This window comes from Leptodactylus fuscus, chromosome 11 (assembly GCF_031893055.1).
Source record: "Leptodactylus fuscus isolate aLepFus1 chromosome 11, aLepFus1.hap2, whole genome shotgun sequence".
Classification (NCBI taxonomy): Eukaryota; Metazoa; Chordata; class Amphibia; order Anura; family Leptodactylidae; genus Leptodactylus; species Leptodactylus fuscus.
Genome location: NC_134275.1, coordinates 19342858 through 19365282, shown reverse-complemented (window position 1 = coordinate 19365282; position 22425 = coordinate 19342858). Strand labels below are relative to the sequence as shown.

The window sequence follows — 22425 nt, the reverse complement described above, 5'->3', positions numbered from 1 at the left end:
CCCTATAGATAAGATTCATACATAGCACATTATAGTCAATCATTAATGAAATGTAAATCTTGGCGGTTAAAAAAGCAGTTTACATCTTGACAAATAAAAATACAATTATTTTCTACCATATAGGTGTTTTTGAGAAGAACTGATGGGTCTGAAGATTTTTACAGAAATTGGAGAACTTACAGCGCTGGATTTGGAGATTCCAAAAATGAATTTTTCTTAGGTAAGGAAGCCATTCTTTACCATCCAAAAATGACTATTAAACATCAAGTAAGTGTAGCTTTAGATTTTTGTATTCAAACCAGAAGGAACAAGTAAAGAATGTGTTCAAGATTACCTTTCACCACCTCCACCAAATCCAACTCCTTACATTCCGCAAAGTTGCAGCGCCGCTGATTCTAGAACGGTTGCAATTTTTTTTCTGCAGCCCATAACATTCCTGTGAAACAATTTCTGTTCATTTCAGACCCAATTGGTTAATTTGGCTAGAGAAAAAAAATCCAATTGTGTCGGAATCAGTGGGGCTGAACCTATTGAAGCATGCACAGAACTGGATTGGATGGAAGTGGTGAAATATTCTCTTTCATCATATTTTCCACCGCATCCTCTATCACTTAGATCACCTCAAGTCACATGTATTCTTTGTGTGTTCTGTATATGCAATACCATACTGCGCCTTGACAAAAGCAACACTGAGCCCTGAATAATTGTATTAAAAAATTGTTATCAGACTTTTTGGGACTATAGATATTTAAAGAGAACCTTTCATGGCCTTACGCACATGTGCTTTATATACCGCTAGAAAGCCGACAGAATCCTGCGCACTGTTGGCTTTCCTGTTATGTGCCTCGAGGCAAGAGATATGGGTGCCGTTACCGATATCTCTTAACTGTCAGAGGAGCGTTCCTGACAGTTTAGCTGGGCTGTGAGGAACGTCTCCCCTGGCAGTACTCGTCCATAGCCTTGTACTGTCAGAGAGGGGTCCTTAATAGAGATGAGCGAACAGTAAAATGTTCGAGGTTCGATATTCGTTTCAAGTAGCCCCTCAATATTCGACTACTCAAATCGAATATCGAACCCTATTATAGTCTATGGGAGGGAAATGCTCGTTTCAGGGGTAGGCAACGTTCGATCAAATTATACTTACCAAGTCCACGAGTGAGGGTCGGGCTGGATCCTCCGTGCAGTCTTCTCCGTGCAACGTCCCCGCGGTGTCTTCCGGCTCGTCATTCACTCTGCCAGGCATCGGGCCTGGGCAGAGCCGACTGCGCATGTCCGCACTACAAGCGGACATGCGCAGTCGGCTCTGCCCAGGCCCGATGCCTGGCAGAGTGAATGAAGAGCCGGAAGACGCCGCGGGGAAGCTGCACGGAGAAAACTTTTAAAGGTAGGAGAAGAACCAGCATTGATTGGCCGACTGTATAGCATTCGGCGAATCAATGCTGGTTCTGCATCGAACTTTTACATTCGAACAGCGAGTGGTACTCAATCGAGTACGAGTATTTCGAATACTGTAGTATTCGATCGAATACCTACTCGATCGAGTACTACTCACTCATCTCTAGTCCTTAACATCAGCGATTATACTAAGCTGTGAAGAACGCTCCCCCATTGTCTATTGTCTATGTCTATGGACAATTACTGTCGTGTTAAGGGTATTCCTCACAGCACAGCTACATTGTCAGGAATGCCCTTCTGACAGTGGAGAGATATCGGTAATGGCACTGATATCTCCAGCCCTGGGGCACATAACGGGAAAGCCAATAGTGCACTGAATTCAGCGCACTGTCGGCTTTCTAGTGGTATATAAAACCGCATGTGCCCGAGGACATGAAAGGTTCCCTTTAAAAGGATTAAAGCAGCTCAACATCCATCTGCAGTGGATATCAACATTCTTTTTTGCAGCATAAGCTATATCTAAGCTCTATAAAAAAAATATTTTTTTTTTAAAAAAGGAGCATTCGTTATAAAAGGCCATGGCCATATGCTCCATTAAAGCTTATGGAAATCTTAGGAAAGACACACTGTTACAGAATGAAACTTCAGCAACTCCCAACCTGGTGACTAGACTAGTAGACTCAGTAGAAGATATGCGTAACTGACTACAGATATTTCCCATCCATAACAACTTATCAGTAGATGTTTCAGAAGTCGGCCTTATTTTAAAGAACGGTTACCCTTTGATACACTTTGATCCCCTCAAATTCCTTAGTGAAACGGATTTTTTAAAAAATTTGAAGCATAAAAATAAACGGTAAAAAAACCTTTCATTTTTCATATAAATATAGTAAAACCAGAATAAACGTAATTTACATTGTCACACCTGTAAAAGTCTGAACCATTAAAATACATTGCTATTATTCAGCACAGTAAAGGCAATAAAAATACACAATGCCAAAATGGCTACCAAAAACAAGAGTGAAGCGTGATCCTAAAATCATAAAAATTACACCAATAAAACTACAGCTTGCCCCACAAAAAACAATCCCCCACACAGCTCAAAGAGAACAAAAAAGAAAAAAGTAATGGGCCCTCAAACTGGTATAACAAAACATTATATGTAGCCCAAATTAGTGTCATCACATAAAAAACAAGCCCTCACATGGTTATGTTTTTGTTTTATGTAGATTGTGAGCCCCAATCTACATATAGGGCTCACAATGTACATGTTTCCCATCAGTATGTCTTTGGAGTATGGGAGGAAATCCACGCAAACTCGGGGAGAAAATACAAACTCCTTGCAGATGTTGTCCTTGGCAGGATTTGAACCCAGGACTCCAGCACTGCAAAGCTGCAGTTCTAACCACTGAGCCTTGTTCACATCTGCGTTCGTATTCCATTTGGGGGAAACCGCATGAGAACCACCCCGAACGGAATACGGAATGCAACTGCAAGTGGTGTGCCAGTGAAAGCACACAGACCCCATAGACTATAATGGAGTCTGTGTGCTTACCGCTAGATCTCCGCAGGGATCATGCGGACAGTTAAGTAGTTCACAATTTACTTTCCTGTCTGCATGATTCGTGCGGGAAGAGCGCGGCCAGCACATGGACTCCATTATAGTCTATAGGGTCCGTGTGCTTTTACTGTACACCGCTTTCAGTTGCGTTCGTTGTTCCCCATGTGGACTTCCCCAACAGAATACCAACGCAGATGTGAACAAAGGGTCAGACTGAAAACTCAACCAGCTCAGCTCCCCCAACCATATAACATACCGCTGGAAGATCGAACTGTACGTTCCGATAACAAATTTGCTTTAAAATACCTTAACATATTGAAACAAAAATATCTAAAATGAATATCTAAAAAAAAATTTCTAAATCTGTTTGCCTTCGTTCCGTACTGCTCGTATCTACTCTATTGAGTCATTTAGGACCTACAATACAAAGACGTACATTAGAGCTGTGGGGTTCTGGCTTTACATAATAGTACCGGGCACAAAATAACAGCCTAGTATAGTATGGATTTTTTTTCCCTAGTCTAAAATGTGTTATTTTTTTGAGCGGTATCAGACAAGCAATTAACTTTAGCAACAGCAAATGATGTTTGGAGGAAAAAAACTAAAAAAAAACAAGTCATTATTTCACTGCCATTATGGTACAGAACAGTAATAATGCCAGATTATCCAGTTAAATTGATTCATTCTGTTCAAATTATTTATAAAAAAAGCAAAATGAAAGCCAATTTAACAGCAAAAACAAGAATTACATGCACTAACACACAGTTAAGAAATCATTAGCAAAGCTCATGGGTTATGAATAATTTTCCAAACCAGTTACTGTTTAACAGACAAAGAGAAAAAAATCCAATATTGACAAATGACTCTTGCATTTCATTGGCTTCATAGGTTTCCTGTATAGTTCCTGGGGGGGCTACAATGGGGTTCGCAAGGGACAACTGTAGAGCTGACCATTCAATGGTCTTAAAACATTGGAAAACAGGGTATTCAGTGAAGACAACTCTCTAAATTGAGATCCTTTGCAGAGTCAGGTTATAACACCAAGACAGCAAGAAAGCTGTTGGCACCCGCAGAAATATAATGAAAAGATTTGTCTTGGATTAGAAAACGTCCCCTTCTCCCAGAAGCAGTGCTTGTCTATTTCATATGGTGTTGCTTGAATGGAACTGAGCTGCAATACCAGATACAACCCTTCAACTTATGTGGCACTGTTTCTATGAATAAAATATAAAAAAAACAAAAAAACTTTGCAAGTCTTCATATTTTCCTTTTACTCTATGAAAAAAGAAATGGAAATATTGGAAAACCCATTTTAGGCTAAGGCTTGGGAAAAAACTGCAGCGACAACGCATTTTAGTTTTTCCTACAGGTCCGTAGAAGGTTCTAGACCACGTGGGGTCCCAGAGTTAGGCTTACTGTAAGCCACATGCTGCAGAAAAAAAATGTTGCGTTTTACAGTCCTAGAAAAGAGAATGAGATTTAGTTTATACTCACCCACGCATTGCAGGAATACTGCGGAAACGCTGAGCATTCGAGTCTCATAGACTTATATGGAGAGGCAGAAGGGAAAAATGAAAAGTTTTGCAGAAAAGTGATTTTGCTGCCTTAAATAAAATTTGCATTCACTTTGCAGAGACTCTACGATGCTGCGTCTTTCTACACATGTGAATATAGCATAAAGCTATATTCAGGTCATTTTATGTTATCCAATTCATAGGGCGAAGATTATATGAACTGTGGGGTGTCAGTGGTCAAACTCTCTCTGATAAGCAGTTTAACCCCTATCCTGTGAAATATATATATATATATATATATATATATATATATATATATATATATATATCACCAGAATATTCTTTAAATTCATATAAGTGTTACTGTTATGTCAAAGGAAACTAATCTGACTCATGTATCATTGATAGGTCTGGAGAACTTGCACAAGATTACATCCCAGGGACAATATGAGCTGCGTGTTGACCTTAGAGACCGGGGTGAAACTGCCTATGCTGTCTATGATAAATTTGGAGTTGGCGATTCCAGGAGTCGATACAGGCTGAAGGTTGATGGTTACTCTGGAAATGCAGGTAGGTGTTTGTCCTATATCCTATAACACATCGCCGGTATACCAGATACTTTAACAGGCAAAGCATCAATGTAGTTTATCTCTGTATGAAAAGGAAGGTGACATTAATGCTAGTTTCTCTTACTTGTGGGGCCTTTGGGACTTCACTATTTTAATTTCTGCAGCCCCTACATCTACGGCCCCTAGAGACCTCATGATTTCTATGTGCGACCCTGGTCAAAATTTAGAAGAAATTGATAAAAAGGAAGATACCTCCTGCCAGCTCAGGGCACAAAATCTTATTAATATTTATAGAAATATCTTTGCAAAACAGATGACAAAAAAATTGCAAAACAGAGAAAAACTTCAAGAAAAATGCAGATTTCATCTGTCTCGGAATGTATTGCAATGGAAAGCTTTATATGTCCAGCTAGGTGGAAAGCGTGGAGTAGTTAAATACTTGATATTCGATATTCGTTTCGAGTAGCCCCTCAATATTCGACTACTCAAATCGAATATCGAATCCTACTATACTCTATGGGGGAAAATGCTCGTTTCAGGGGTAGGCAACATTCGATCAAACTGAACTTACCAAGTCCACGAGTGAGGGTCGGGCTGGATCCTCCGTGCGGTCTTCTCCTTGCAGCGTCCCCGCGGCGTCTTCTGGATCTGAATTCACTCTGCCAGGCATCGGGCCTGGGCAGAACCGACTAGTTTTAGGCATTCTATAGAATACCTGATTTCATACAATCCCAGTAACATATATATATATATATATATTTGACCGTGGCTATATTTTTTAATGTCTATATGACTTCTTAGACATCAGTGGGATTTTACTATTCCATATATGATAGTTTCTTTTGGCATAGATGGGTGTATATGTGACACATATTGGCATTCAGCCCTTTCCTGCATCCAAGATGTGCCACATTGTTCCTTCTTTACCTGAAAGTGAGTGGCCCTAGGCCGAGACCAAGGTGGGCCCGGGTGGGGACTTACTTAGTGCCTTTAATTCACTCCAGAAAGCTGGTATGAGTTATACCTTATACCTTATGAGTTATATGAGACCCTGGTATGAGTTATACCTGAACTTAATGCCAGTTCCCGACCGGCGTAGTTTTCCATTCTGCCGCACAGGAGCATGTCTGAATTATTAAGAGGTCGGAGCTTCTTATAAATTTCGGCACATCTCATGTCAGCCAAGGACTTGATTAAATCTGGCATATAGAACGCCAGTCTTAATAAATTCCCTCCATTATCTCTGCAACACATATTGTGTTCTGGTGCCTAATATAATGGCCATACTGATATGTTTGCATTAGATTGTCTATTAATCATATTTATTCATTACTTCCACTATAACATAGGTTCAGCTCTTAGGCACTCATTTGCTATCTACTGTAATTAGATAGTTAATTACTTCCTCCATTATCATTAAGTAGATATTGTTAAATGTGGATGTGAAGGAAATAGCAAATGGATTAAAGTGATGTAACTGTGATGCTTTAAGTAAACGTAAAGTAAAAAGTAGGAAATATGGAATAATAATACTAATAATAATAATAATAATAATAATAACAATAATGATAATAATAATAATAGTAGTAATAATAGTAATAACAATAATGATAATAATTAGAGATGAGCGAACAGTGTTCTATCGAACACATGTTCGATCGGATATCAGGGTGTTCGCCATGTTCGAATCGAATCGAACACCACGTGGTAAAGTGCGCCAAAATTCGATTCCCCTCCCACCTTCCCTGGCGCCTTTTTTGCACCAATAACAGCGCAGGGGAGGTGGGACAGGAACTACGACACTGGGGGCATTGAAAAAAATTGGAAAAAGTCATTGGCTGCCGAAATCAGGTGACCTCCATTTTAGACGAATAGTGGATTTCAAATCCGGGTCATATGAGAATGTGAACTTTGTGACTATGAGACAGGGATAGCTGTACAGGCAGGGATAGCTAGGGATAACCTTTATTTAGGGGGGAATGTTATTAAAAATAACTTTTTGGGGCTCTATCGGGTGTGTAATTGTGATTTTTGTGAGATAAACTTTTTCCCATAGGGATGCATTGGCCAGCGCTAGAGATGAGCGAACAGTGTTCTATCGAACTCATGTTCGATCGGATATTAGGCTGTTCGGCATGTTCGAATCGAATCGAACACCGCGTGGTAAAGTGCGCCATTACTCGATTCCCCTCCCACCTTCCCTGGCGCCTTTTTTGCTCCAATAACAGCGCAGGGTAGGTGGGACAGGAACTACGACACCGGTGACGTTGAAAAAAGTAGGCAAAACCCATTGGCTGCCGAAAACATGTGACCTCTAATTTAAAAGAACAGCGCCGCCCAGCTTCGCGTCATTCTGAGCTTGCAATTCACCGAGGACGGAGGTTTCCGTCCAGCTAGCTAGGGCTTAGATTCTGGGTAGGCAGGGACAGGCTAGGATAGGAAGGAGAAGACAACCAACAGCTCTTGTAAGAGCTAAATTCCAGGGAGAAGCTTGTCAGTGTAACGTGGCACTGACGGGCTCAATCGCCGCAACCCAGCTTTCCCAGGATCCTGAATGGAATACACTGTCAGTGTATTCCCGTATACCCGATATATACCCCGATACCCGTTCCAACGGTGTGCCCCCCCACCTTCACCCCAGAAATACCCTGCAAGTCCCCTAGCAATAGAATTGGGGCTATATACACCCACAATTTTTACTACTGGTATACAGTGCCATTGTCTGACTGGGAATTCAAAGAATATATTGGGAATACAAATACCCTCATTTCTTGCTACTGCCATATAGTGCCAGTTTCTGACTGGTAATTCAAAGAATATATTGGGGTTACGTGCACCCACAATTTTTACTACTGGTATACAGTGCCATTGTCTGACTGGGAATTCAAAGAATATATTGGGAATACAAATACCCTCATTTCTTGCTACTGCCATATAGTGCCAGTGTCTGACTGGGAATTCAAAGAATATATTGGGGTTACGTGCACCCACAATTTTTACTACTGGTATACAGTGCCATTGTCTGACTGGGAATTCAAAGAGTATATTGGGAATACAAATACCCTCATTTCTTGCTACTGCCATATAGTGCCAGTTTCTGACTGGGAATTCAAAGAATATATTGGGGTTACGTGCACCCACAATTTTTACTACTGGTATACAGTGCCATTGTCTGACTGGGAATTCAAAGAATATATTGGGGTTATAAATACCCTCATTTCTTGCTACTGCCATATAGTGCCAGTTTCTGACTGGTAATTCAAAGAATATATTGGGGTTACGTGCACCCACAATTTTTACTACTGGTATACAGTGCCATTGTCTGACTGGGAATTCAAAGAGTATATTGGGAATACAAATACCCTCATTTCTTGCTACTGCCATATAGTGCCAGTTTCTGACTGGGAATTCAAAGAATATATTGGGGTTACGTGCACCCACAATTTTTACTACTGGTATACAGTGCCATTGTCTGACTGGGAATTCAAAGAATATATTGGGGTTATAAATACCCTCATTTCTTGCTACTGCCATATAGTGCCAGTTTCTGACTGGTAATTCAAAGAATATATTGGGGTTACGTGCACCCACAATTTTTACTACTGGTATACAGTGCCATTGTCTGACTGGGAATTCAAAGAATATATTGGGGTTATAAATACCCTCATTTCTTGCTACTGCCATATAGTGCCAGTTTCTGACTGGTAATTCAAAGAATATATTGGGGTTACGTGCACCCACAATTTTTACTACTGGTATACAGTGCCATTGTCTGACTGGGAATTCAAAGAATATATTGGGGTTATAAATACCCTCATTTCTTGCTACTGCCATATAGTGCCAGTTTCTGACTGGTAATTCAAAGAATATATTGGGGTTACGTGCACCCACAATTTTTACTACTGGTATACAGTGCCATTGTCTGACTGGGAATTCAAAGAGTATATTGGGAATACAAATACCCTCATTTCTTGCTACTGCCATATAGTGCCAGTTTCTGACTGGGAATTCAAAGAATATATTGGGGTTACGTGCACCCACAATTTTTACTACTGGTATACAGTGCCATTGTCTGACTGGGAATTCAAAGAATATATTGGGGTTATAAATACCCTCATTTCTTGCTACTGCCATATAGTGCCAGTTTCTGACTGGTAATTCAAAGAATATATTGGGGTTACGTGCACCCACAATTTTTACTACTGGTATACAGTGCCATTGTCTGACTGGGAATTCAAAGAGTATATTGGGAATACAAATACCCTCATTTCTTGCTACTGCCATATAGTGCCAGTTTCTGACTGGGAATTCAAAGAATATATTGGGGTTACGTGCACCCACAATTTTTACTACTGGTATACAGTGCCATTGTCTGACTGGGAATTCAAAGAATATATTGGGGTTATAAATACCCTCATTTCTTGCTACTGCCATATAGTGCCAGTTTCTGACTGGTAATTCAAAGAATATATTGGGGTTACGTGCACCCACAATTTTTACTACTGGTATACAGTGCCATTGTCTGACTGGGAATTCAAAGAATATATTGGGGTTATAAATACCCTCATTTCTTGCTACTGCCATATAGTGCCAGTTTCTGACTGGTAATTCAAAGAATATATTGGGGTTACGTGCACCCACAATTTTTACTACTGGTATACAGTGCCATTGTCTGACTGGGAATTCAAAGAGTATATTGGGAATACAAATACCCTCATTTCTTGCTACTGCCATATAGTGCCAGTTTCTGACTGGGAATTCAAAGAATATATTGGGGTTACGTGCACCCACAATTTTTACTACTGGTATACAGTGCCATTGTCTGACTGGGAATTCAAAGAATATATTGGGGTTATAAATACCCTCATTTCTTGCTACTGCCATATAGTGCCAGTTTCTGACTGGTAATTCAAAGAATATATTGGGGTTACGTGCACCCACAATTTTTACTACTGGTATACAGTGCCAATTTCTAACTAGGAATTCAAAATGCGCAAGGCTCCCGGAAAGGGACGTGGACGAGGCCGTGGGCGAGGTCGGGGGAATGGTTCTGGGGAGCAAGGTAGCAGTGAAGCCACAGGGCGTCCCGTGCCTACTCCTGTGGGGCAGCAAGCATTGCGCCACTCCACAGTGCCAGGGTTGCTTGCCACATTAACTAAACTGCAGGGTACAAACCTTAGTAGGCCCGAGAACCAGGAACAGGTCTTGCAATGGCTGTCAGAGAACGCTTACAGCACATTGTCCAGCAGCCAGTCAGACTCTGCCTCCTCTCCTCCTATTACCCAACAGTCTTGTCTTCCTTCCTCCCAAAATTCCGAAGCTTTACAGAACAATAACCCAAACTGTCCCTGCTCCCCAGAGCTGTTCTCCGCTCCTTTCATTGTCCCTCAACCTGCCTCTCCACGTCACGATTCCACGAACCTAACAGAGGAGCATCTGTATCCAGATGCTCAAACACTAGAGTCTCCTCCATCTCCGTTCGATTTGGTGGTGGATGACCAGCAACCCACCCTCATCGACGATGATGTGACGCAGTTGCCGTCAGGGCATCCAGTTGACCGGCGCATTGTGCGGGAGGAGGAGATGAGACAGGAGTTGGAAGAGGAAGTGGTGGATGATGAGGACACTGACCCGACCTGGACAGGGGGGATGTCAAGCGGGGAAAGTAGTGTGGATGTTGAGGCAGGTGCAGCACCAAAAAGGGTAGCTAGAGGCAGAGGCAGAGGTCAGCAGCTTAGGCGAAGCCAGGCCACACCCGGAATCTCCCAAGATGTTCCAGTTCGTACCCAGCCCCGAAAAACTCCCACCTCGAGGGCACGTTTCTCGAAGGTGTGGAGTTTTTTCAAGGAATGCGCCGAGGACAGATATAGTGTTGTCTGCACAATTTGCCTCTCGAAATTGATTAGGGGCTCTGAGAAGAGCAACCTGTCCACCACTTCAATGCGCCGTCATTTGGAATCCAAGCACTGGAATCAGTGGCAGGCAGCAACGGCAGGACAAAGGCCGACTGCCGTTCACGCCACTGCCACTGCCTCTGCCTCTGCCTCTGCCACTGCCACTGCTGACTGTGCTGGCGATGCACTCCAGAGGACGAGCCAGGACACCACTTCATCTGCCTCCGCCACTTTGTTGACTTCTACCTCATCCTCCCCTGGTCCTGTCTTATCTCCTTCTCCTGCACCATCAAAGGCACCATCAGGCGTTTCTTTACAACAACCCACCATCTCTCAGACATTGGAGCGGCGGCAGAAATACACTGCTAACCACCCACACGCGCAAGCCTTGAACGCCAACATCGCTAAACTGCTGGCCCAGGAGATGTTGGCGTTCCGGCTTGTTGAAACTCCCGCCTTCCTGGACCTGATGGCAACTGCGGCACCTCGCTATGCCGTCCCTAGCCGTCACTACTTCTCCCGGTGTGCCGTCCCCGCCTTGCACCAGCACGTGTCACTCAACATCAGGCGGGCCCTTAGTTCCGCGCTTTGCACAAAGGTCCACTTGACCACCGACGCGTGGACAAGTGCATGCGGACAGGGACGCTACATTTCACTGACGGCACACTGGGTGAATGTAGTTGAGGCTGGGACTGCTTCCCAAACTGGCCCGGTGTACCTCGTCTCCCCGCCTAACATTCCTGGCAGGGACACGAGAAGAACACCCCCCTCCTCCTCCTCCTCTACCGCCTCCTCCTCCGCCACCGCCTCCTCCTCCGCCACCGCCTCCTCCTCCGCTGTTAGATTGACCCCAGCTACGAGTTGGAAACGTTGCAGCACTGGCGTTGGTAGACGTCAGCAGGCTGTGCTGAAGCTGATCAGCTTGGGGGACAGACAGCACACTGCCTCCGAGGTGAGGGATGCCCTCCTCGATGAGACGGCAATATGGTTTGAGCCGCTGCACCTGGGCCCAGGCATGGTCGTTTGTGATAACGGCCAGAACCTGGTAGCAGCTCTGGAGCTTGCCGGACTCCAACATGTTCCATGCCTGGCCCACGTCTTCAACCTAGTGGTGCAACGTTTCCTAAAGAGCTACCCCAATGTTCCAGAGCTACTGGTGAAAGTGCGGCGCATGTGCGCCCACTTTCGCAAGTCGACAGTAGCCGCTGCTAGCTTAAAATCTCTCCAGCAACGCCTGCATGTGCCACAACACCGGCTTTTGTGCGACGTCCCCACACGCTGGAACTCAACGTTTCAGATGTTGAATAGAGTGGTTGAGCAGCAGAGACCTTTGATGGAATACCAGCTACAAAACCCTAGGGTGCCACAAAGTCAGCTGCCTCAGTTTCACATCCATGAGTGGCCATGGATGAGAGACCTTTGTGACATCCTACGGGTCTTTGAGGAGTCCACAAGGAGGGTGAGCTCTGAGGATGCGATGGTGAGCCTTACAATCCCGCTCTTGTGTGTTCTGAGAGAATCCCTGATTGACATCAGGGATAACTCAGATCACACAGAGGAGTTAGGGATAGCATCCGATCCGTCACAGCTGGAGAGTAGGTCCACACATCTGTCCGCTTCACTGCGTTTAATGGAGGAGGAGGAGGAGGAGGAGGAGGAAGAAGAGTTGTCCGATGATGTGATGGTGATACAGGAGGCTTCCGGGCAACTTCGAATCGTCCCATTGTTGCAGCGCGGATGGGTAGACATGGAGGATGAGGAGGAAATGGAGATTGAACTTTCCGGTGGGGCCAGAGGAGTCATGCCAACTAACACTGTGGCAGACATGGCTGAGTTCATGTTGGGGTGCTTTACAACCGACAAGCGTATTGTCAAAATCATGGAGGACAACCAGTACTGGATCTTTGCTATCCTTGACCCCCGGTATAAAAACAACATCTCGTCTTTTATTCCGGTAGAGGGGAGGGCCAATCGCATCAATGCTTGCCACAGGCAATTGGTGCAGAATATGATGGAGATGTTTCCAGCATGTGACGTTGGCGGCAGGGAGGGCAGTTCCTCCAGTAGGCAACCAAGTTCTCACCGGTCCACACAAACGAGGGGCACACTGTCTAAGGTCTGGGACACCTTGATGGCACCCCCTCGCCAAAGTGCCGCCACGGAGGGTCCTAGTGTCACCAGGCGTGAGAAGTATAGGCGCATGTTGCGGGAATACCTTTCCGACCACAGCCCTGTCCTCTCCGACCCCTCTGCGCCCTACACGTATTGGGTGTCGAAGTTGGACCTGTGGCTTGAACTTGCCCTATATGCCTTGGAGGTGCTGTCCTGTCCTGCCGCCAGCGTCCTATCTGAGAGGGTGTTCAGTGCAGCCGGTGGCATCATCACTGACAAGCGCACCCGTCTGTCAGCTGAGAGTGCCGACCGGCTCACTTTGATAAAAATGAACCACCACTGGGTAGAGCCGTCATTTTTGTGCCCACCTGTGTAAAGCACCCCAACATGAAACTCCATGTCTGTACTCAACCTCTCCAATTCCTCCGCATCCTCATACTCATCCACCATAAGCGTTGCACAATTCTGCTAATACTAGGCTCCCTCCACCCTGATTTCCCCCAACTCTGCTGGTTAGAGGCTCCCTCCACCCTGATTTCCACCAACTCTGCTGGTTAGAGGCTCCCTCCACCATGAATTTGCCCAAACTGGGCTGTTTAGAGGCTCCCTCCACCATGAATTGGTCCAAACTGGGCTGGTTAGAGGCTCCCTCCACCATTAATTGGTCCAAACTGGGCTGGTTAGAGGCTCCCTCCACCATTAATTGGTCCAAACTGGGCTGGTTAGAGGCTCCCTCCACCATTAATTGGTCCAAACTGGGCTGGTTAGAGGCTCCCTCCACCATGAATTTCCCAAAACTTGGCTGTTTAGAGGCTCCCTCCACCATTAATTGGTCCAAACTGGGCTGGTTAGAGGCTCCCTCCACCATGAATTTGCCCAAACTGGGCTGTTTAGAGGCTCCCTCCACCATGAATTTGCCCAAACTGGGCTGTTTAGAGGCTCCCTCCACCATGAATTGGTCCAAACTGGGCTGGTTAGAGGCTCCCTCCACCATGAATTTCCCAAAACTTGGCTGTTTAGAGGCTCCCTCCACCATTAATTGGTCCAAACTGGGCTGGTTAGAGGCTCCCTCCACAATTAATTGGTCCAAACTGGGCTAATTAGAGGCTCCCTCCACCATGAATTGGTCCAAACTGGGTTTTTTAGAGGCTCCCTCCACCATGAATTTGCCCAAACTGGGCTGTTTAGAGGCTCCCTCCACCATGAATTGGTCCAAACTGGGCTGGTTAGAGGCTCCCTCCACCATGAATTTCCCAAAACTTGGCTGTTTAGAGGCTCCCTCCACCATTAATTGGTCCAAACTGGGCTGGTTAGAGGCTCCCTCCACCATTAATTGGTCCAAACTGGGCTGGTTAGAGGCTCCCTCCACCATGAATTTGCCCAAACTGGGCTGGTTAGAGGCTCCCTCCACCATGAATTTCCCAAAACTTGGCTGTTTAGAGGCTCCCTCCACCATTAATTGGTCCAAACTGGGCTGGTTAGAGGCTCCCTCCACCATGAATTTGCCCAAACTGGGGTGGTTAGAGGCTCCCTCCACCATTAATTGGTCCAAACTGGGCTGGTTAGAGGCTCCCTCCACAATTAATTGGTCCAAACTGGGCTAATTAGAGGCTCCCTCCACCATGAATTGGTCCAAACTGGGTTTTTTAGAGGCTCCCTCCACCATGAATTTGCCCAAACTGGGCTGTTTAGAGGCTCCCTCCACCATGAATTTCCCAAAACTTGGCTGTTTAGAGGCTCCCTCCACCATTAATTGGTCCAAACTGGGCTGGTTAGAGGCTCCCTCCACCATTAATTGGTCCAAACTGGGCTGGTTAGAGGCTCCCTCCACCATTAATTGGTCCAAACTGGGCTGGTTAGAGGCTCCCTCCACCATGAATTTCCCAAAACTTGGCTGTTTAGAGGCTCCCTCCACCATTAATTGGTCCAAACTGGGCTGGTTAGAGGCTCCCTCCACCATGAATTTGCCCAAACTGGGCTGTTTAGAGGCTCCCTCCACCATGAATTTGCCCAAACTGGGCTGTTTAGAGGCTCCCTCCACCATGAATTGGTCCAAACTGGGCTGGTTAGAGGCTCCCTCCACCATGAATTTCCCAAAACTTGGCTGTTTAGAGGCTCCCTCCACCATTAATTGGTCCAAACTGGGCTGGTTAGAGGCTCCCTCCACCATGAATTTGCCCAAACTGGGCTGTTTAGAGGCTCCCTCCACCATGAATTTGCCCAAACTGGGCTGTTTAGAGGCTCCCTCCACCATGAATTGGTCCAAACTGGGCTGGTTAGAGGCTCCCTCCACCATGAATTTCCCAAAACTTGGCTGTTTAGAGGCTCCCTCCACCATTAATTGGTCCAAACTGGGCTGGTTAGAGGCTCCCTCCACCATGAATTGGTCCAAACTGGGGTTTTTAGAGGCTCCCTCCACCATGAATTGGTCCAAACTGGGGTTTTTAGAGTCTCCCTCCACCATGAATTGGTCCAAACTGGGGTTTTTAGAGTCTCCCTCCACCATGAATTGGTCCAAACTGGGGTTTTTAGAGGCTCCCTCCACCATGAATTTGCCCAAACTCTGCTGGTTAGAGGCTCAATCCACCCTGATTTTCAAAACAAATGTTGGTGCCAACCTCAACTTACTACAAGGGCCAAATTCACTGCTGGTGACAAGCTCTCCTCACTGCAAGTGCCAAATACACATGTTTCAAGGTGTTTTCCTACTGTCAGAGAGGTGGTATTGAGTGTGTAAAGTGTGTAGTTGTTAGGCTGTGATGTTGGGGTAATAGAGGGTCTTTGGTGTGTTAGATGCCCCCAGACATGCTTCCCCTGCTGTCCCAGTGTCATTCCAGAGGTGTTGGCATCATTTCCTGGGGTGTCATAGTGGACTTGGTGACCCTCCAGACACGGATTTGGGTTTCCCCCTTAACGAGTATCTGTTCCCCATAGACTATAATGGGGTTCGAAACCCGTTCGAACACACGAACATTGAGCGGCTGTTCGAATCGAATTTCGAACCTCGAACATTTTAGTGTTCGCTCATCTCTAGCCAGCGCTGATTGGCCGAATTCCGTACTCTGGCCAATCAGTGCTGGCCAATGCATTCTATTAGCTTGATGAAGCAGAGTGTGCACAAGGGTTCAAGCGCACCCTCGGCTCTGATGTAGCAGAGCCGAGGCTGCACAAGGGTTCAAGCGCACCCTCGGCTCTGATGTAGGAGAGCCGAGGGTGCACTTGAACCCTTGTGCACCCTCAGCTCTGCTACATCAGAGCCGAGGGTGCGCTTGAACCCTTGTGCACACTCTGCTTCATCAAGCTAATAGAATGCATTGGCCAGCGCTGATTGGCCAATGTATTCTATTAGCCTGATGAAGTAGAGCTGAATGTGTGTGCTAAGCACACACATTCAGCTCTACTTCATCGGGCTAATAGAATGCATTGGCCAGCGCTGATTGGCCAGAGTACGGAACTCGACCAATCAGCGCTGGCTCTGCTGGAGGAGGCGGAGTCTAAGATCGCTCCACACCAGTCTCCATTCAGGTCCACCTTAGACTCCGCCTCCTCCGGCAGAGCCAGCGCTGATTGGCCGAAGGCTGGCCAATGCATTCCTATGCGAATGCAGAGACTTAGCAGTGCTGAGTCAGTTTTGCTCAACTACACATCTGATGCACACTCGGCACTGCTACATCAGATGTAGCAATCTGATGTAGCAGAGCCGAGGGTGCACTAGAACCCCTGTGCAAACTCAGTTCACGCTAATAGAATGCATTGGCCAGCGCTGATTGGCCAATGCATTCTATTAGCCCGATGAAGTAGAGCTGAATGTGTGTGCTAAGCACACACATTCAGCACTGCTTCATCACGCCAATACAATGCATTAGCCAGTGCTGATTGGCCAGAGTACGGAATTCGGCCAATCAGCGCTGGCTCTGCTGGAGGAGGCGGAGTCTAAGATCGCTCCACACCAGTCTCCATTCAGGTCCGACCTTAGACTCCGCCTCCTCCAGCAGAGCCAGCGCTGATTGGCCGAATTCCGTACTCTGGCCAATCAGCACTGGCTAATGCATTGTATTGGCTTGATGAAGCAGTGCTGAATGTGTGTGCTTAGCACACACATTCAGCTCTACTTCATCGGGCTAATAGAATGCATTGGCCAGCGCTGATTGGCCGAATTCCGTACTCTGGCCAATCAGCACTGGCTAATGCATTGTATTGGCTTGATGAAGCAGTGCTGAATGTGTGTGCTTAGCACACACATTCAGCTCTACTTCATCGGGCTAATAGAATGCATTGGCCAATCAGCGCTGGCCAATGCATTCTATTAGCGTGAACTGAGTTTGCACAGGGGTTCTAGTGCACCCTCGGCTCTGCTACATCAGATTGCTACATCTGATGTAGCAGTGCCGAGTGTGCATCAGATGTGTAGTTGAGCAAAACTGACTCAGCACTGCTAAGTCTGCATTCGCATAGGAATGCATTGGCCAGCCTTCGGCCAATCAGCGCTGGCTCTGCCGGAGGAGGCGGAGTCTAAGGTCGGACCTGAATGGAGACTGGTGTGGAGCGATCTTAGACTCCGCCTCCTCCAGCAGAGCCAGCGCTGATTGGTCGAGTTCCGTACTCTGGCCAATCAGCACTGGCCAATGCATTTCTATGGGGAAAAGTTAGCTTGCGAAAATCGCAAACTGACAGGGATTTCCATGAAATAAAGTGACTTTTATGCCCCCAGACATGCTTCCCCTGCTGTCCCAGTGTCATTCCAGGGTGTTGGTATCATTTCCTGGGGTGTCATAGTGGACTTGGTGACCCTCCAGACACGAATTTGGGTTTCCCCCTTAACGAGTTTATGTTCCCCATAGACTATAATGGGGTTCGAAACCCATTCGAACACTCGAACAGTGAGCGGCTGTTCGAATCGAATTTCGAACCTCGAACATTTTAGTGTTCGCTCATCTCTAATAATAATAATAATAATAACAATAATGATAATAATAATAATAGTAGTAATAATAGTAATAACAATAATAATAATAATAATAATAATAATAATAATAATAATAATAATAATAATAATAATAATAATAATAATATAATACTATTGGTAATAATAATAATAATAATAATAATAATAATAATAATAATACTATTGATAATAATAATAATAATAATAATAATAATAATAACAGCGATAATAATAGTAGTAATAATAGTAATAACAATAATGATAATAATAATAATAATAATAATAATAATAATAATATAATACTATTGGTAATAATAATAATAATAATAATAATAATAATAACAGCGATAATAATAGTAGTAATAATAGTAATAACAATAATGATAATAATAATAATAATAATAATAATAATAATAATAATAATAGTAATAATAATATAATACTATTGGTAATAATAATAATAATAATAATAATAATAATATAATACTATTGATAATAATAATAATAATAATAATAATAATAATAATAATAATAATATTACCAGTTTTAATATTTGCTCTATTCCTGAATGTGAAGTTATTATATATTGTATATCCATGGTATATACCGTATATTGTACATACATTATCAGTAGTCATATGCACACCATTAACAGTCTTGTGTTTTATCTCATTCTAGGAGACTCAATGACTTATCACAATGGACGTCCATTTTCCACATATGACAAGGACAACGATTCCGCTATTACCAACTGTGCTCTGTCCTATAAGGGAGCTTTCTGGTACAAGAATTGTCACAGAGTAAACCTCATGGGTAGATATGGGGACGACAGCCACAGTCAGGTAAGTGACAACCTTGACAACATATGATTATTACGTCCGCCATTATATTTTCTCAAGTTGTCATTCATTTTTCTGAGATTCCTCAACCATACAAGAATATCGTTGGCATTACTAAAGGGGATTTGCCATCTAGATATGTAGGGGATATACCTAGAGTGAACCGCATTCATTATGGCATTGTCCAGCCCATTTTTTTCCCCAAAAAGTTCAGAATGACTTCAAATATAAGAAATAGTAATACTTATCTCAATTCTCATTTTGACTCTCACTCATGAGTAGAGTTGAGCTATTGGGATCGGGAATGATCGGATACCAATGGCCGATTGAGCAAATTTCACGATCGGGAATGGGATCGGCTGGAAAATGATCGAAAATCGGATTTTAAAAACGATCCTGAAATCTCAAGACCAGCTCAACCCTACTCAAGAGTAGTTAGCTGAGGGGCCATGTGTCTGTGTTGAGAGAGACCAGAAAGTGGAGACTGGCAGGGTAATTCTGACCTCACTAATCTCCCTACATTCCCGTTTCTTCACTTCCTACTTTTTGGTTTGATGTTCCGCCGCTAAGTCATGTGACCACTGTAGCCAAGTATTGAGTTACAACATCATTGATACAGCAATTAGGAGGGACATGAAGGAAACCAGAAGATGTCGAAATGAGAGACATTTTTTAATTTTTTTGCATACCATTCCGACCAGGTTAATAATTACTTTTCTTGACCGGGCGATCCTTTAGAATGCTTAAAGCTTCTATGGACAACAATGAAAGGTGTCTTTGGTGTTGTGAGCAATTTACTCATAGTTATTGGCATTACATTAGGCTTATGTTCATTATTGACTTAGGTAATACATCAGACTTGATATTGGGACAAGATTACATTGTAACTAGAGATGAGCGAACAGTAAAATGTTCGAGATTCGAGATTCGTTTCGAGTAGCCCCTCAATATTGGACTACTCGAATCGAATATCGAACCCTATTATAGTCTATGGGGGGAAAATGCTCGTTTCAGGGGTAGGCAACATTCGATCAAATTATACTCACCAAGTCCACGAGTGAAGGTCGGGCTGGATCCTCCGAGAAGCCTTCTCCGTGCAGCGTCCCCATCGGGCCTGGGCAGAGTGAATTCAGAGCCGGAAGATGCCGCGGGGAAGCTGCACAGAGAAAACTTTGAAAGGTAGGAGAAGAACCAACGTTGATTGGCCGACTGTATAGCATTCGGCCAATCAATGCTGGTTCTGCATCGAACTTTTCCATTCGAATAGCAAGTGGTACTCGATCGAGTACAAGTATTTTGAATACCATAGTATCGAGTACTACTGTTAGGATTGGGTCCCGCAGGCTTCCCGTCCAGCGCATAGCGCCACCTGCGGGCCAATCCGAACCTCGCCCTCGGCGTTGTGCAGTAAGATGTCTGGAGTCCAAGTCCAGTTTTCGACCCACTGAGCATGCTCAGACATTTTGTAGCCGCTCAGAGGCTAAGTGCCATTCTCTCCCTACTGAGCATGCTCAGACATTTTGGGTCTGCTCTGAGGCTAAGTCCCAGTTTGGCCATACTGAGCATGATTGGTGACATCATGCCACCACCCCTGTTGGGCGGGGACTAGCCTTTAAATAGTGTGAGCCGACGCCCGCCCGGTGCTCACACTTTGCTTAACATATGTTGAGATAAGAGGTTAGGGCCAGGTTCCAGTCAATTCTAGGAGCTGAGTAGGGATCCAGCTAGTATTCCTTGGCTCTGCCCTTTGGAACCAGTCAACCCATTCCTAGTCCAACTGCCTTGTATCTCCTTGCAGGTTTAGGAGTTTGTTGTTTGACTGACCAGGAGTGAAGTTAACCCCTGGCAGTCTTGTGTTTGCAGTGTAGTGTAGCACATGCTAAGGTCTGGTTCTCCTGCTGTAAATAGCAGGGGCTTCTGACAACTTCATTTGCTCAACTGCTATACATTGGCACGCTCCCCTAGTGACGTTACCTGGAGAGAGTCTGTTGCTGCCTGTTCACATTTGTGTTGCACAACATCACTGCCAGTGCAGTTCAACTGGTGGTGCATAATTCAGACATACGGCTGCCCATCTGGGCCTGTGGACCTCGCCGCAGTGCTCTGCGACTTAGCGGTTCTGGTTGTGTTATTTATTATTTTATATACACACAGAACCATAACAACTACTCGCTCATCAATAATTGTAACATTTACACATAGGACTAGATGAAATGTCACACTGTCATACTGATATTACATTGCAACTTTCAGAACCAGAATATTATAGTTTGATCGCTTCTGTGCTAATGATACATTATTTACCATCATGTAAACCAATTTTTATAGCAAAGTGATGTGAATACAGGTCCACGGTCCAATTTTGTAAGACAATTCTAGGAACTGGCCCTCAAAAGATTGGAGTTCTACCGATTTTAGGGGAATTCTCAAATGGTATTTGGGCAGGGTTTATATGTTCAGACTTTGCCAAGTATGTGACTAATAAGTCTTCTATATATTACCTATACTGACTCATTTTGCTTTATTTCTTGTAGGGAGTCAATTGGTTCCACTGGAAGGGTCACGAACACTCCCTTGAGTACGCCGAAATGAAAATAAGACCAGCCAGTTTCAGAAATCTTGAAGGGAGACGAAAGAGATCATAAAGACTAATATATTATCATTAAGAATAGGAGAAAAAAGTGGGGAGACTGACCTAAATAGAGAATTACACCAGCCAGCCTACACCCCTTACTATACAACTCAACCCCCAAAAAAAAGAAGTGTCTTACAGAAATACCGCAGTGTCTTAAGTATGTCATTGCTTAAAGGTGTTTTGTGGTCCAAACAACACCAAAGACTTTCTGATGCAACTAAGCATGCTTATAGCATTCCCCTCTCACGATACAGAAAGGGAACAGAGGGATGGAACATTGACAGGAACAATGAAAAAATGAAGTGTACAGTGGTAGATTTAGAAATTGTCATACCTTGAAAAAGCTATTGTTTAATATTTTGTCATAAGTAAATTGTTTTTATTTGGTAGGGTTGGGTGGCTTTTATATTAAAATCAATAAATGACATTATAAAATGTATCAAAAGAAAAAAAAAAATTAAGGGTTGGAAATTTGACCATATTTTTGGAAGAAACCTGTCCATCGAAAAAAAATTGGCAATTATAACGTAAAGTTGACCCTTACTGATATCCCTTCCACCAATAGTGCCACATCCGTGATACCAGAGGCAACCAGATGTGGCACTGTTTCTAGAAGAACAGCCAATGGTTCTAATGGGCTTGGAAGGAACATTTATCACCAATTACATAGAATTAAGTTCGTTCTAACCAAACATACCAGAGAATTACTTATCCTGTCTTTAAAAACCTCCAGATGTTTGCCCAAAGATCCAATGCCACTATTTATGAAGAAGATAATATATACAGTATGCTACAATAAGGAATCATTTTTATGAGATTTCACCATTACGATCAATGGTTAAGGTGCGGGTTCACTTTTGCAGATCATTTTGCATTTTATATAGTAGATATACTTCATATCTTTACATATACATTGCTTCAAGCTTTTAGGACCCAATGAAACATCCATGACAAGGACTTA

The 22425-nt window shown here is 44.1% G+C and overlaps 1 protein-coding gene across 1 annotated transcript in view; it reads left to right on the top strand.

Annotated features, from left to right (window-relative positions):
- Positions 1-21924, top strand: part of TNC (tenascin C) — a 105017-nt gene extending 83093 nt beyond the window's left edge. The window contains exons 21-24 of the mRNA XM_075260061.1: positions 124-220; positions 4879-5040; positions 18669-18832; positions 21364-21924. Coding sequence (XP_075116162.1) covers positions 124-220; positions 4879-5040; positions 18669-18832; positions 21364-21474 — 534 coding nt within the window. The 3' untranslated portion in view covers positions 21475-21924. The remainder of the gene's footprint in view (positions 1-123; positions 221-4878; positions 5041-18668; positions 18833-21363) is intronic.
- Positions 21925-22425: the final 501 nt, after the last annotated feature.